Genomic DNA, 12,663 nt, shown 5'->3' on the forward strand with positions numbered 1-12,663 from the left:
TCATAGATTTTTTTTTAGAGCTTCTTGAAGAAGAAACAGTCTATCACAGCGTTTTTGATATTTCATACTCCCTGTGCTCAATGTCTTATTCATTCTGCAAAGACAGACTTTGATAGTTTTCACTACACTCTGAAAGTGATTTAAAGGCAATGAACAAGCCCTTTTACTGAGGCACTTAGAGGCCCGAAGTGCGACAGTCTCACCGGCGTTCTGGGGGAGATTCTGCACATTTCTGATGTTCTGTTGCTCTGACGCCACCGGCACGTCCGGTCGATGCCCGATCCATATTTTGTTCTCATAATTAAAGCGCTGATGTCAGGGACTGCAGGGATGTCATTGACCCTGAGTTAATCAGTGCAATAAATGACCTTTTTTACTTTTTACCTTTTTCCTGCGGGACATCTTGCCGTGCTTCCTTGACTGTGCCTGTGTGTGATATCTAAACACTTTCAGGCACTAGTACATAGCGGTCACATTTCAGGGAACGTGCCACTAGTTCTGTTCTGAACTCCATTGCGTGACACCTTTTTTGTGTGTCAGGAATAGCAACAGTGGCAACACGCTTGTTGCTTTGTATAGTAAACACAACCTCCTCTGTCCTTCAATAAAAGGGAAGTACCACGATTATCAGGGATTATTATTTTCATACCCGTGCCTTGTATGCCTGATGGCCATGTTGTTGTTTGATAAATATTAAATACAGCTTCCGTGGCTGGAAAAAAAGGCGGCATGTGCGTTTTGCAATTATGCGACGTTGCAATCGTGCAAAGAAGGTCTCAGCTGTTTTTTGCTTTAAAGAATTTAAACTCATAAGATTTACATATTCCGGGCAATAATCAGCTTTTCGCAGAGGCCTTTAAAATATAACCCTAAGACAGCAGTTGGCTCCAGAGATGCTGCAATGCCGGTCGATTAAAATAAATAAATAAATTCATTAATTAATGAATAAAATAAAAAACCCTCATAAAATCTCTCCCAGACTTTGGTCACCACACTCTCTCAACAACTTTGCACCAATATCGTGTCAACATTTCTGATCAAGGTGTTTTGACAGCTGCCTGAAGGGATTTTATTGCAGCAGTTTTCTTTCTCATCAAGTTATAAGACACAGGTGGCGGCAGGGTGATGGCGTGATGAATTGTTCTGTAATTAGGTTCTCTTGATTGTTATTGACTGAAAAGTGTTTATGGACAGTAAAGAGGGAAAGCGAGAGGGGGGTGGGTAATGAGTTTAGCCAGATGCTGAGCTCAAACACAGACACTCAAGTGGAGAAGATGAATAATCTGCTCGGGCTGAAAAATCACAAATGGTTCTGCTGTCAGGCTCGTGAAAGTAGCTTCTGGGATGAATCAATTTTCTTTTTCTTTTCTGTTTTATGTAACTAAATTTAATGTTAAAGCACATTTGTGATTCTGAGCAGTATGTTGTAGCAGCAGGGTTTGCCTATTTCTTTGACGCTAGAAGAAGGAGAGACGTCTCCAGGACGTACCGTTCACACAGGTCATGTCAACTATTCCATCGTTTGACATTCCTGGACTTCCACACGACTGCATTACCACATTACAAGCTTTTGGTATTGATCACATTCGTTTTTCCTTCTGGCAAAGTAAAAAAATAAAATAAAAATGTTAACCAAGCAGAGGCAAACCACTACATGGTACATACACACACTGCCTATTATGCATGAGACAGGTAAAGATGTAAATGGACTTTCGAAAAAAGTCTTTTTCGCACTGAACTCTAATACTGTGACCTGTGGCTGGTTTCCAGATGTATGGACGCTACACCCAGGAGCTCGGGGTGTACGCCAAGGAGGAGGCCGCTCGGCTGAGGGAGAGCGGACCGAGGCGATCGGTCAGCGACCGCAGTCGAACTCTGGACCTGCTGGAGTACGACAAGGGACGATGTGCCAAGTGTCGCAGTAAGTTTCGCCGACGCAGACGAGCCTTCCGGACGCTGTGTTTTTGATTTGCCCTCATCAAAAGTGCTCTCCAACAGCGGACAGGTCCATTATAAAACAGCAGCCTTACACTGGCAGTCAAAACAAAACTAAACAGTGTTGTCAGTCGCAGCCTGTGAGTCAGCGGACACAAGGCACATAAATTCAGCCATCTCAGCCAAATCAACGATTCCTACAGCTTTGTCTCATTGCAGGCATTTATAATGCCTGTGTGTGTGTGTGTGTGTGTGTGTGTGTGTGTGTGTGTGTGTGTGTGTGTGTGCAAACGGGAAAAGGGGAAAAGTTAAGAGTTCATATATTCACATTAGTTCAATCGTGTTATCCTTCATCACAAGTCTTTCCAATCTCAGGCAGAAGCGCGAGACGCAGCTCTGACCGTTGACAGCGACTCACTGTGTGAGTGGAGCCCCCCCTGGTGTTCACTGGGGTTCGGTGCAGCTTGCACAGTCTTACTGCGCTGTCGTGTGTTGATGTGTCCTCTCAGGTTAACCGTGTGAAAATCATACATACTAACAGGAATTTCTGAGTGAGCAGGAAGTGACCTGCTGAAAATATTACATTTCACAGACTGGCATCAAAAAAAGGAAATGATTTGCAAGTTGTCATAATCCTTCATATGCATGCAGTGGAACTGCTTGCTGATTTTGCACACTGATCCGCGCTGGAGATTATTTGCGTTTGCACCTTGAACCTTTTCGTCTTTTCCACCCCCCAAAAATATCCACAAATGCTGCAGTGCTGCTCCCGCACCCGAGTCACATTTTTTGGAATTTACCCATTCCATTTCAAGCCATTAACTGGTGACTTTTAAGGCTTGACTGGCTCTGGCCCCTGCAGAAAGACTCTTCATCCATCATTTCCCTATGAGGCTGAACCAGGTCGCACATCAGCAGCCGAGGCACCTTTGGCCTTTCTGGGGCTGCAGGAAAGAAAAAGCTGAGCAAGCACATTTTTTCATCTTTTTTTTTTTTTTTTTTTTTTACAAGGAGCTCTACTCGAGATTTGCTGGAGATTAAAGAGTTGCCGCAGCTCCGTAAATGAATATTTATGGACGTCTCGTAATCCCTCAGGCCGTTTAATAAAGCTGTTTAGGACAGTCTTTTTTTATTGCTGCAGTGGCAGCTGATTAAGATTAGTCACAGGTGATCATAAAGGGCACCTGATACTAAAATTTTGCGGCTGTAGGGGGTGTTTTAAATCTCTTCATTTTCATTAACAGACCTGCCAGAAACTTTGCAACGGGAAATACAGTGGAAATTATTTTTTTTTAAAGAAGCACAAAAGCGATGCACCGAGTTATAGCAAAACAGGTATTTTACTTTGAAACTTTCCACTAATGTCGTCGTTTGGCATTATTTTCGATTTGCACCTTTATGAAGGGTGAATGTTTCCTAGTCGTTCCATTCGTGTGTCGGAGCGACCGGCTCGTAATCACTAATGGGAGGGAAGCAAATGTTCATTTTAAACGCGCTGCACTAATGACCACGGCTACACCTTCATTCGGGGAGCAGAAAAGTTGAAAACAAGTGCCGCCAGGATGAACAGACGGTGTTTTCACCGACTGTTAGCTGTTCATCCAGCCGGTACGCTCCTGGGGGGGGGGGGGTCGCTGACTTGTAAGCCGGCTGGCCAGCAGGCGGCGCCATTGAGCCGCGCAGTGGAAGGACGGCCGAAAGGTCGCTGAGAGAGAAAATCTGATCATCCTGTGCCGCGCTTGTGTGTGTGTGCGCGCGCGCGTGTGTGTGCGCGCGTGTGCATGTTGTCAGGTATGTCATCTCTGGCATGTCAGCGAGCTCCTTCTCGGCGTCGTCGCTCGCCTGAGCCCACTCGCTCGCACATGACGACACACACACACACACACACACACACACACACACACACACACACTATTACGTGAGAGATGTTACATTACGGGCTGGTTGGTTTCGTCAGCCGTACAATTACACGGCAAAACATTATGTAAAGGAAACATTTATTGTGTGCCAGTGCCACAATTAGGAGCTGTCCTTATTTTAATTTTTTTCTCAACACACCCCCCCCCACCCTCCCCCCCACCAGATCTAATTTCATCACATCCTGACATGTAGGCCAAAAAACTTTGCTCACTCTGAGTCTTAATTAACTGCGCGCTGCGCCTTATTTAAGGCTGCCCGCTTTAAATTGAATCCCACCACCGAATGGGGTTAAAGATTAAGGATTACACAAGCAGCGGGTTAGATTACTCCCCGTGTACGCGTGTGTGGATGCATGTGTGTTTGCGTGGCGCCCAGAACTCGGCAACAAGTTCAACCGCAGGAGCAGCCATGAAATATTCAGCGGAGGAGAAGCAGTCATGCTCTATTTACCCCCACGTGTCACCTGGCGATGGGGGAGTTGACACAGACAATTAACATCATTCCTGCAGCCTCTGCGTCCCTCTGCTTGCTTTCCCTCTGATTCGTTCTCCCGCTTTTTTTTTTTTTTTTTTTCTCTCGTTTCACTTCAATTCAAATTTTTTTCTCATCCCAGGGAAAAAAAAGTTCCACTTCTTGTCTCTTAACAAATGAGAAGTGCAGCAATGCTCAGATAATGAAACGTCTATTTTTATCTCCATCTCAGACTCTTTTCCTCCTTCTGTCTTTGTGGCTCTGTGGACGATGGGTGGGTGGGTGGGTGGGTGGGGGGGGTTTGCTTTTGTAGCTTTTGTAACTGTGTGTGTGTGTGTGTGTGTGTGTGTGTGTGTGCAAAAGGGAAACGCATGCACCCGCACACGGTCACGCTTCAGGCTGCTGTCATCCGCTCTCACCGCTAATGTCACGGGCTCCCTGTATATCAGAAAGGACACATGTATACACACACACACACACACACACACACACACACACACACACACACACACACACTGCAAAGGGATGAAATTGATGCAGCTGCAATTTTTCTCTCTCTCTCTCATTCTGTCTGCCTCTTTGCATCTCTCCCTTTGTCCACCTGCAGGTCTGTGTCATTAATTGGTTCCACCGCGAGCGCGTGCACCCGCGTGCGCGCACACACGCATCATTTTGCTTCAACAGGTGTGATGTCAGCAGGCGCTCAGCATGGCGCTGCGGCACGTTTCCATGGCGACCAGCAGGCTCCTAGCGACCAACAGTTGCTCACATTTTCTTTCCTTTTATTCCTCCCTTTTTCCCCCTGGTTGCGCCCCTTCCTTTACCCTCCCGTCCTCCACATGTCAACGCTATTCCTTCTTCCGTGCCTCTTCGTCCCGCTTTGCTTTAAGTGGCTGCTTGAACAGAAAAGCGTCTGATTGGCTGGTGGCCCGTCCAGCTTTGGAACAAATCTTTTTTGCTTTTCAAACGCAGATACATTTACATTGACGGGTGTCGACGGGGCCTTTTTCCTGGAAAATTAAAACTGAGTTTAATTAAACGGTGTGAATAAAGTTTTGTTCAAAGATTCAACAAAAAATATAATGAAATTAATATTGGACTCAAAAGTCTTTACCGTCATGGTACCATGCATGCCAATACACATATTACTGTATATATATATATATATATATACATGTATATAATAAACAAACGTAACACTGAAATCCAGTTACATTGACTTCAGTGTGAACAAAAACACTATTTCATAACATTCTTTCTTTTTTTCACCAAAAACACACTGTTCCACCGTGTAATGCTCTTTTATGAATAGAAGTCTGTGTGTGTGTGTGTGTGTGTGTGTGTGTGTGTGTGTGTGTGTGTACTTGCTCGACACAGCTAGAGAACTTTGACTTTAATATATCAAGTAACCAAGGAGACTTTGGCCACTGATCAATATCTGATTTAGTGCCACTCGGGCAGAGTGTGTGTGTGTGTGTGTGTGTGTGTGTGTGTGTGTGTGTGTGTGTGTGTGTGTGTGTGTGTGTGTGTGTGTGTGTGTGTGTGTGTGTGTGTGTGTGTTGATGTTGGACTCGTGTTGTCCACCTCCTTCACTCTAGAGGTTGTGGCGCTGGTCCAACGAATGTGTCAGCAGAGGGAAGAGGGGCTGCAACCGACGGCGTGAGCCTCTATTGACTTTTGTTGTCTCGGAGACGGCAGGTTGAGCCAAGATGGCACCCGTGGCACAACGATGAGGCGTATTAAAGATTCTGACATCATATTTAATATCCTTACCCCTGCCACTCGGGCCCAGCTCAGTGATTAATCTAATGAAAATCCAATCAGAGGCGACTGGAATGGACTTGGTTGAGGATGTTCCTCCCCTCAAGTTTTTCTTCCCATTTTTTATCAGCATTTTCTAACAGTGACGTATCTCAAGGCAGTCATCCTCACAGGCTTGCTTCTTTAGCTCACTCCACTGTTCATGTATTCATATCAAATTTGATTAAGTGGCTTCCTTCCTTGGCACTTCTGCATTCATGAGTACACATCAAAATGAATAATAGAGGAGAGAGGACACAGCCTTGTGGTGAACCGGCTGACAAAACCAAGGAGTCTGAGCCATGTACAGGAACTCTCTGCTTTCTGTTTGCGACACAGTCTGACAGCCATAAAACAACCGGTGGGTCAGATTAAAAAACACTTCTAAGCCTGCTAAGTAAAAAATGCTGTTGCAGCATATTAAATGCAGACGATGCCACAAACTCACCTAGGTTAGAGAGAGTAGCTGCGTTTCCATTACAGTTTTTCGCAAAATAAAAGGGTTAGGGTTAGGGTTAGGGTTTGTTTCCATTGAATGGTGTGAAGCACATAAACTGTAATTCTCATAAAATCTCGTCCTGTGAGATTTTACGAGAATTGTTTTACGAGTGAACAGGTCACGTGACCCCGTATGTCACATTGTGACGTGTAAATGGGAAAACGTTTGTCCATTTTTGACACATCTACATGGATACGTCTGAAAAAACACCTCATGAGAGCATAAAAACCTTTTAGCCATATTTGAGAGGTTTCTCAAAGTTTAAGTGTTTCCATTGCCAGTTTTTTTTTTTTTTTTTGCGATATTTAGGTTTTGTGCAGTTCTAGGGTTAATGGAAACGCAGCTAGTGACTCCAGGCAGCCGTTGATTTTCTGTGGCCTCTGACCTCCACCCTCTATGTACATACCTTACATTTACCTGCAAAAATAAAAACAGTAATTGACCCCTTCTCTGATTGCAGCTGCTCCTGAGGAAAGGCTGCAGTCTACCGAATAGCAGATGTAAGCCTCAATAATTCGAACCAGGGGCTGAAAACTTGCGCTCCAGCTTTAACGGTTGCAGGCCCGAGTTACATAAACGCCGTTGTTATGCCCCGTGTTTGATTGCGATATCAATATGTGGATTTTACAACCCACTCCTCTCACTTTGAAATCAATTGCCGTTAAAACACCAACGCTGCGGTGAAATCATCCCTGTTTTTTCTTTCTTTTACAGTGATCCTATTTCTTCCTCGCTCCCTTCCAGCCTCGCCTGCCCAAACTCCTCCATCTTTTGTTTCCTATTTTCTGCTCTACCCGTCATCTCTGTTTTTTTTTTGCCTCCTCCACCAACAGTGCATTTCTTATTCACCCCAACATTCTCCTCCTCCCACTCCTCCTCCTCTCTTCTTCCCGTCCTGTTGTTCGCCATCCTGTCCGACCACTCAGCTTCTCTTCGCTTCTCCCACTGTCTGCAATCCATCACCGCCTCCCACATCCCCTCATCTCCAGTGGCTATAATCACTGTGTGTGTGTGTATGTGTGTCCATCCGTTTGACTCCCATGTTCAGAGTTGATCATCAACCAGCCAATACACAATGCACACTTGTCCTCGCACATGCACATTTACATACCTGGTCAGAAGCTTAAAACACACACACAAAAAAAACAGCACCTCTATATGTGTGTGTGTGTCTGATATGTAAACAAATAATGCTCTCTTATTTCATTTAACAAACATGAAATGAGCCGGTAAGTGTTTTTTTTCCCCCGGCCTGATGTGATGCTGTTTGACATTTAAAGTGGTTTATTATGGTGAGGCAGGCTATTAAAGCCTTAATCTAACCTGACTCCAACGCCAGCTCTGAGTCATGTTTTATTGTTTGAACGTGTTAGAGGCTAATTAAGTGTTGCAATCATGCAGAATATTTCGTTTAAACCAAATGTCACATTTTCTGCCAAAGTTGATTAATTTAAAGAAAAACATTGCGATGGTCTTTAAACTCATCGCAATGTTTGTTGTCAACAGTAAAAAAAAAAATAAAAAAAAAAGTAGAAAAGTCCAAAGCATTTTGAACCTGTGATAATTATAGAGATGTCAGAAGACGACAGTGGGGGGCCTGTTAATGGGACAATGGTTGTAAATGAACAGACCCACTGACGGCACAAAGAGTTTGAGACATGAGAAATATTTCTTATTTCTTACAATAATCTCTTGATCTGTATCATCCTGAACAACCATAAAACCTTGGATGCCAGCTTGTGTGTAACTGTGTCATGTGGTCTATTTGTCCTCCAGGGTCAGGGTACCCGTATGTTATGGAAGCCCCGCCCCAAGACTTTGTCTCTGGTAAACAAGCAAGTAAAATGAATCATTGCCCAACCTCAGCTCCCAGCTCCCTCCCCGTCCCCCCGCACTCCGCTCCTCTAATGCTGCTGCGATACCCCTCCATCATCATTAATATTTAATAAACACTCATTAAGTGTCGCTTTGACCCTATCAAGTTACAAATTAATGCCGCCATCTGCCGTTGTTGTTATTCTTACTTTTATTTGTTGGTTTTCCACCACCTTTTTCTTCAACCACGTGTGGGCGTTTGTGTGTGTGCCTCTCTGGGCGACGCAAGCCAAACTGGTGTAAATATACACACTCACACACACACACACACCTTGTGGCTTCCTATTAATCAACAGTCAACATAAGAAATATGGCTGTGTGCGCATAATTCCCATTCGGCTGTGTGCCAAAACACTGTAACCCCCCAAACCCTGCCTTATTACAGCCTGCACGGAGCCCTATTGGAAAGTAATAAAGAGCTCTGAACATCTTAGTTTAGTGGCGTTGTTTAAAGTGTGTGTGTGTGTGTGTGTGTGTGTGTGTGTGTGTGTGTGTGTGTGTGTGTGTGTGTGTGTGTGTGTGTGTGTGAGAGAGCGCGAGAGATACGGGAAGATGAATGGTTCTGATTAGGCGGTGCAAGCTGCAGACAAGCATGGTGATCAACGCCTCCCTTTTCTCCGCTAGTCAGGAACACACACACACACACACACACACACACACCTAAAAGATGTTGTTTTTTTTCCACTTACTGTGTATAAGGTGTGATTACGTTTGTGTGTTTCTCACTACCTTTCCCCTGCAACTTTTAATACGGTCGCCTCCCCCGCAAGATTGATTTGGCCGTGGCTTCATTTCTCAGCTTCCGTACGAAGGGGCCGCGTTCACACATTGCGAGTAGACGTATATGAGCCTGAATGCCTCTATTTTGTGTAACGGCGGTGGTGGGATTACTCTCACTCTCGCGAAAGTAGTAAACGGACGTGCGGCGGGAAATACTGCGAAATGTGGTACACCGACTGAAAAGTGTACATCGTTGGGCTGTGTGTGTATGTGTGTGTGTCTGCAGAGGACTGCGGAACGGAAGTGCTGACTGTGCAAGTGCAGCGATGGGTGTTTAGAGGCGGGACGGGAGGGTGAGGCAGCCGCGCTGGAGAGACGGAGAAGCCGTAGAAATCAACAGATGGAGAGCGGGGAAGGTAGACGGATTTAGAGGTGGAGAACATAGGCGGCGGCGACGGCAGGCGGGGGTTAAAGAGGGAGAGGGGGGCGCGTAAAAGAAAGATGAGTGGCGGGGGTGACGGCGGGGGACCGGGCATCAGTCGGGTAAAATCAATTCAGATGGAATGAGAGAAGAGAGGAGAGCAGCAGCGGCGGCTCGCTGGGCTGCCATCCAGGAAATGAAGCAACTCACTTATCCTCTGTGTGATCGGGTCTAAACACACACACACACACACACACACACACACACACACGTTCATTAATTCACCACCGTGTTGTCATAGCTGGCTTTATTCTCCACTGGGCCAGAAATCATGCACCATTCTCACACCGGAGAGTCGTCTCGTCCTTGTTGTCGATGCGGGACAAAGTTTTCTATTCAGCGGAGCCTGTTGACGAGCTACCTGGCGGGGGGAAGTTTTCCTTCACAGTTAGTTGCTTTTAATTAACAGGCACAATGTTGACTGTCAGAGGCTGCAAGTCTTGCACTAAAGTGTCGCAGTCGTTGTCACCAGATACAGAAACTGCACAAATCAACTTTTAAAAAAAAATAAATAAATAAATAAAAGCAAGCAAACAGCAAAAGTTTGGAGACAGAAATGAAATACGACACTGAAACCCAGAAGAGGATGAAGAAGAAAGAAGGAGAAGAAACTGATCTCTGATTCCAACTACAGGCCTTCAGTTTTGGCAGGTCAACACTTGGGCTGGATCCTCATTACGTTCCTGAGAGAAGTGGCACTCATGCAATATTTATAACAACTTTGCAGGATTATATTTTCATCCTGTGCAGCTCTTGGATGCGGAATCATTTCCTTCTTGGCGACTGGGCGTTACCTCTGGTGTCCCTAAAAGACACCACATTTTACTCGAGGAAATATAAAAGTAAGACACGTCTCACTGTGAGCGAAAGCTGTTTTCTTATTGCACAACTCCAGCGATGATAGTGTGTGTGTGTGGCGTGTGTGCGTGCGTAAACACCATTACGCCTCATTAGCCCGACACTGTACCGCAGCCATAAGACTGCTGTCACGGCCGTTGTTGCCAGACGAGCGCGAGGCGAGATGGAGTGCAGGACGCGGCGCTTTGCCCGCTCGCCCGGGACCAATGACGCCGCCGCCGCTTCTTCATCGCCTCCTTTTTACATCTCATTAGCAGAGAGAACGCATCAACAGCGGGGAGGGAGGGGAGGGTGGGGGTGAAGGATGTGGGAGGGACGGTTTGATAGAGAAGTGAAAGGAAGGAGTCGGGAGTTTTTTTTAGATGCATTGTTAACTTTTATGGCTGAAACTGCATCTCTCTTCCATCTTTAGGGGCCTCTTTACTTTGTTTAATCTGCCCCCGCAACACTATTTGCCTCCAGGGCCTCCTTTTTTTCCCTTTTCCTCTTTAACTTGCGTGTCATCTGTAAAGTGCCACTTTGTTTCCCTGACCAATTGCCGCCACCACCTTGAGCTGTGAGGAGACAGGAAGTTCAAACATTAGCAGCTCCTGCATTATTCAACCCACCCACCCATCCATTCGCTTGTGCATTTTCTATCACTGTTCGCTCAGGAGAACCTGGAGGGAACTTGCAAACTCTACACAGAATAGGGCTTCGGGTCAAAATCAAGCCTCCAACCTGCCACCGTGCTACCGTACACGTGTGCTTTTAATATTTTAAACCGCTTTCGAGTCTTCCCGCTGCTCACTACAGCCTGCTATCTCGGTAAAAACCCGTGCACCTGCACTTTGATACGCCGTGTTCTTCTGTCGTGATCACACTGCAGCCACTGTGTGGAGGAGAAAAAGAGCTGAATGGCCAGATTGGCCTATCTATATGTATCCTAATCTAATTAAGACAGGGGGGTTTCAAATGCAGCCAGGCATTTCTAATTTAATCTTCTTCTTATGCATGAGGCTCCATAATGAATGTGGGAGTGCATAGACAGTGAGCGGGCAAAGGACTCATTGGCATGACTATGCAAAATTAAGGCATTAATGGCGGGCTCTTTTAGCCTCTACACCCATATATATCTGTCTCCTCGCATAACAAATGAGCAGGGTTATTTGAATAATTGGGTTTTATACAGGAGCGCTCGCTGGGAATGTTCCTCCAAGGTTAGAGCGTGCGTGCTTGTGTATGAGTGGGTGCATGCTTGCCAGTGGTGGCAATGTATGCAACTACTGTATAAACCTGCATATCAAATTTTAGTTCAATAAGTTAGGTAAGAACATAATATTACAAAAGGTAAGATACAATTTACTGCAGAAGAAGGTTTTAAATATCTCATATTACCCTAAAATTTACTTTGCCTGTTTTTTTTTTGTTTTTTTTTTAACTACGCTTGTGTTCTTATATACGGAAGCGCATTGCTGCCAGCCTAGGAAAAAAAACAAAAAAACAGGGCTCAGAATCACGTTATTCTAATCACGTGACACTATCACGGTATTTCACGATAATTTTCACGTTATGACGTGAATCTATTGTGTTTTTCCGTGATCATTTTCACGTTATACTGAGGGGACATTCTAAAGCGTCTCTAGTCATGCCCACTGACCGAATAACGTGATAGTTTCATGTTTTTACATGATCATTTTCACGTTATAATGTGAAACTTTCACAAAATAACGTGAAAATTATCACAAAAATAACATGAAAGTGCAAATATATTTAGATCACTGGCAACTAAAGAGGCAGCGTCCCCAGCCAGGTGTTGGCTCCTCCCACTGACGCCCCTTGTGTTTTTGTCCCTGTTCCAAACATGTGGAAGATCCAAGAAATCCTCCTTTGTTGACGAAGATAAAACCCCACCGTATTGCCTGAGGTTGTAAACAGAATGCTGTTTTCTGGAGATCTGTGCAGTTTCACGGGTAATCAGTCATGCGAGGCTGCTCCACTCCCAGAGTCCGGGATGGAAAAATAACCAACTGAAAGTGGGCATAATATGGGACCTTTAAACTTTCATCTGCGACAATAATCTCGTTTCACAATCCAGAGCCTAAAATAGCCCCGAAAATTGTAT

The 12,663-nt window shown here is 45.1% G+C and overlaps 1 protein-coding gene across 6 annotated transcripts in view; it reads left to right on the plus strand.

The window, feature by feature from the left end:
- LOC142895624 (chloride channel protein 2-like) overlaps nucleotides 1–12,663 on the plus strand; it is a 92,247-nt gene that overhangs the window by 24,455 nt on the left and 55,129 nt on the right. For 3 of the 6 annotated variants that reach the window (XM_076036831.1, XM_076036832.1, XM_076036835.1), the window contains exons 2-3: nucleotides 1,771–1,921; nucleotides 8,402–8,452. In XM_076036831.1, coding sequence (XP_075892946.1) covers nucleotides 1,771–1,921; nucleotides 8,402–8,452 — 202 coding nt within the window. The remainder of the gene's footprint in view (nucleotides 1–1,770; nucleotides 1,922–8,401; nucleotides 8,453–12,663) is intronic. The other 3 variants (XM_076036833.1, XM_076036834.1, XM_076036836.1) reach the window with 1 other exon arrangement.

The sequence above is a fragment of the Nelusetta ayraudi genome, unplaced genomic scaffold (genome assembly GCF_046127955.1).
Source record: "Nelusetta ayraudi isolate G7.1 ecotype Tasmania unplaced genomic scaffold, CSIRO-AGI_Nayr_v1 ptg000048l, whole genome shotgun sequence".
Classification (NCBI taxonomy): Eukaryota; Metazoa; Chordata; class Actinopteri; order Tetraodontiformes; family Monacanthidae; genus Nelusetta; species Nelusetta ayraudi.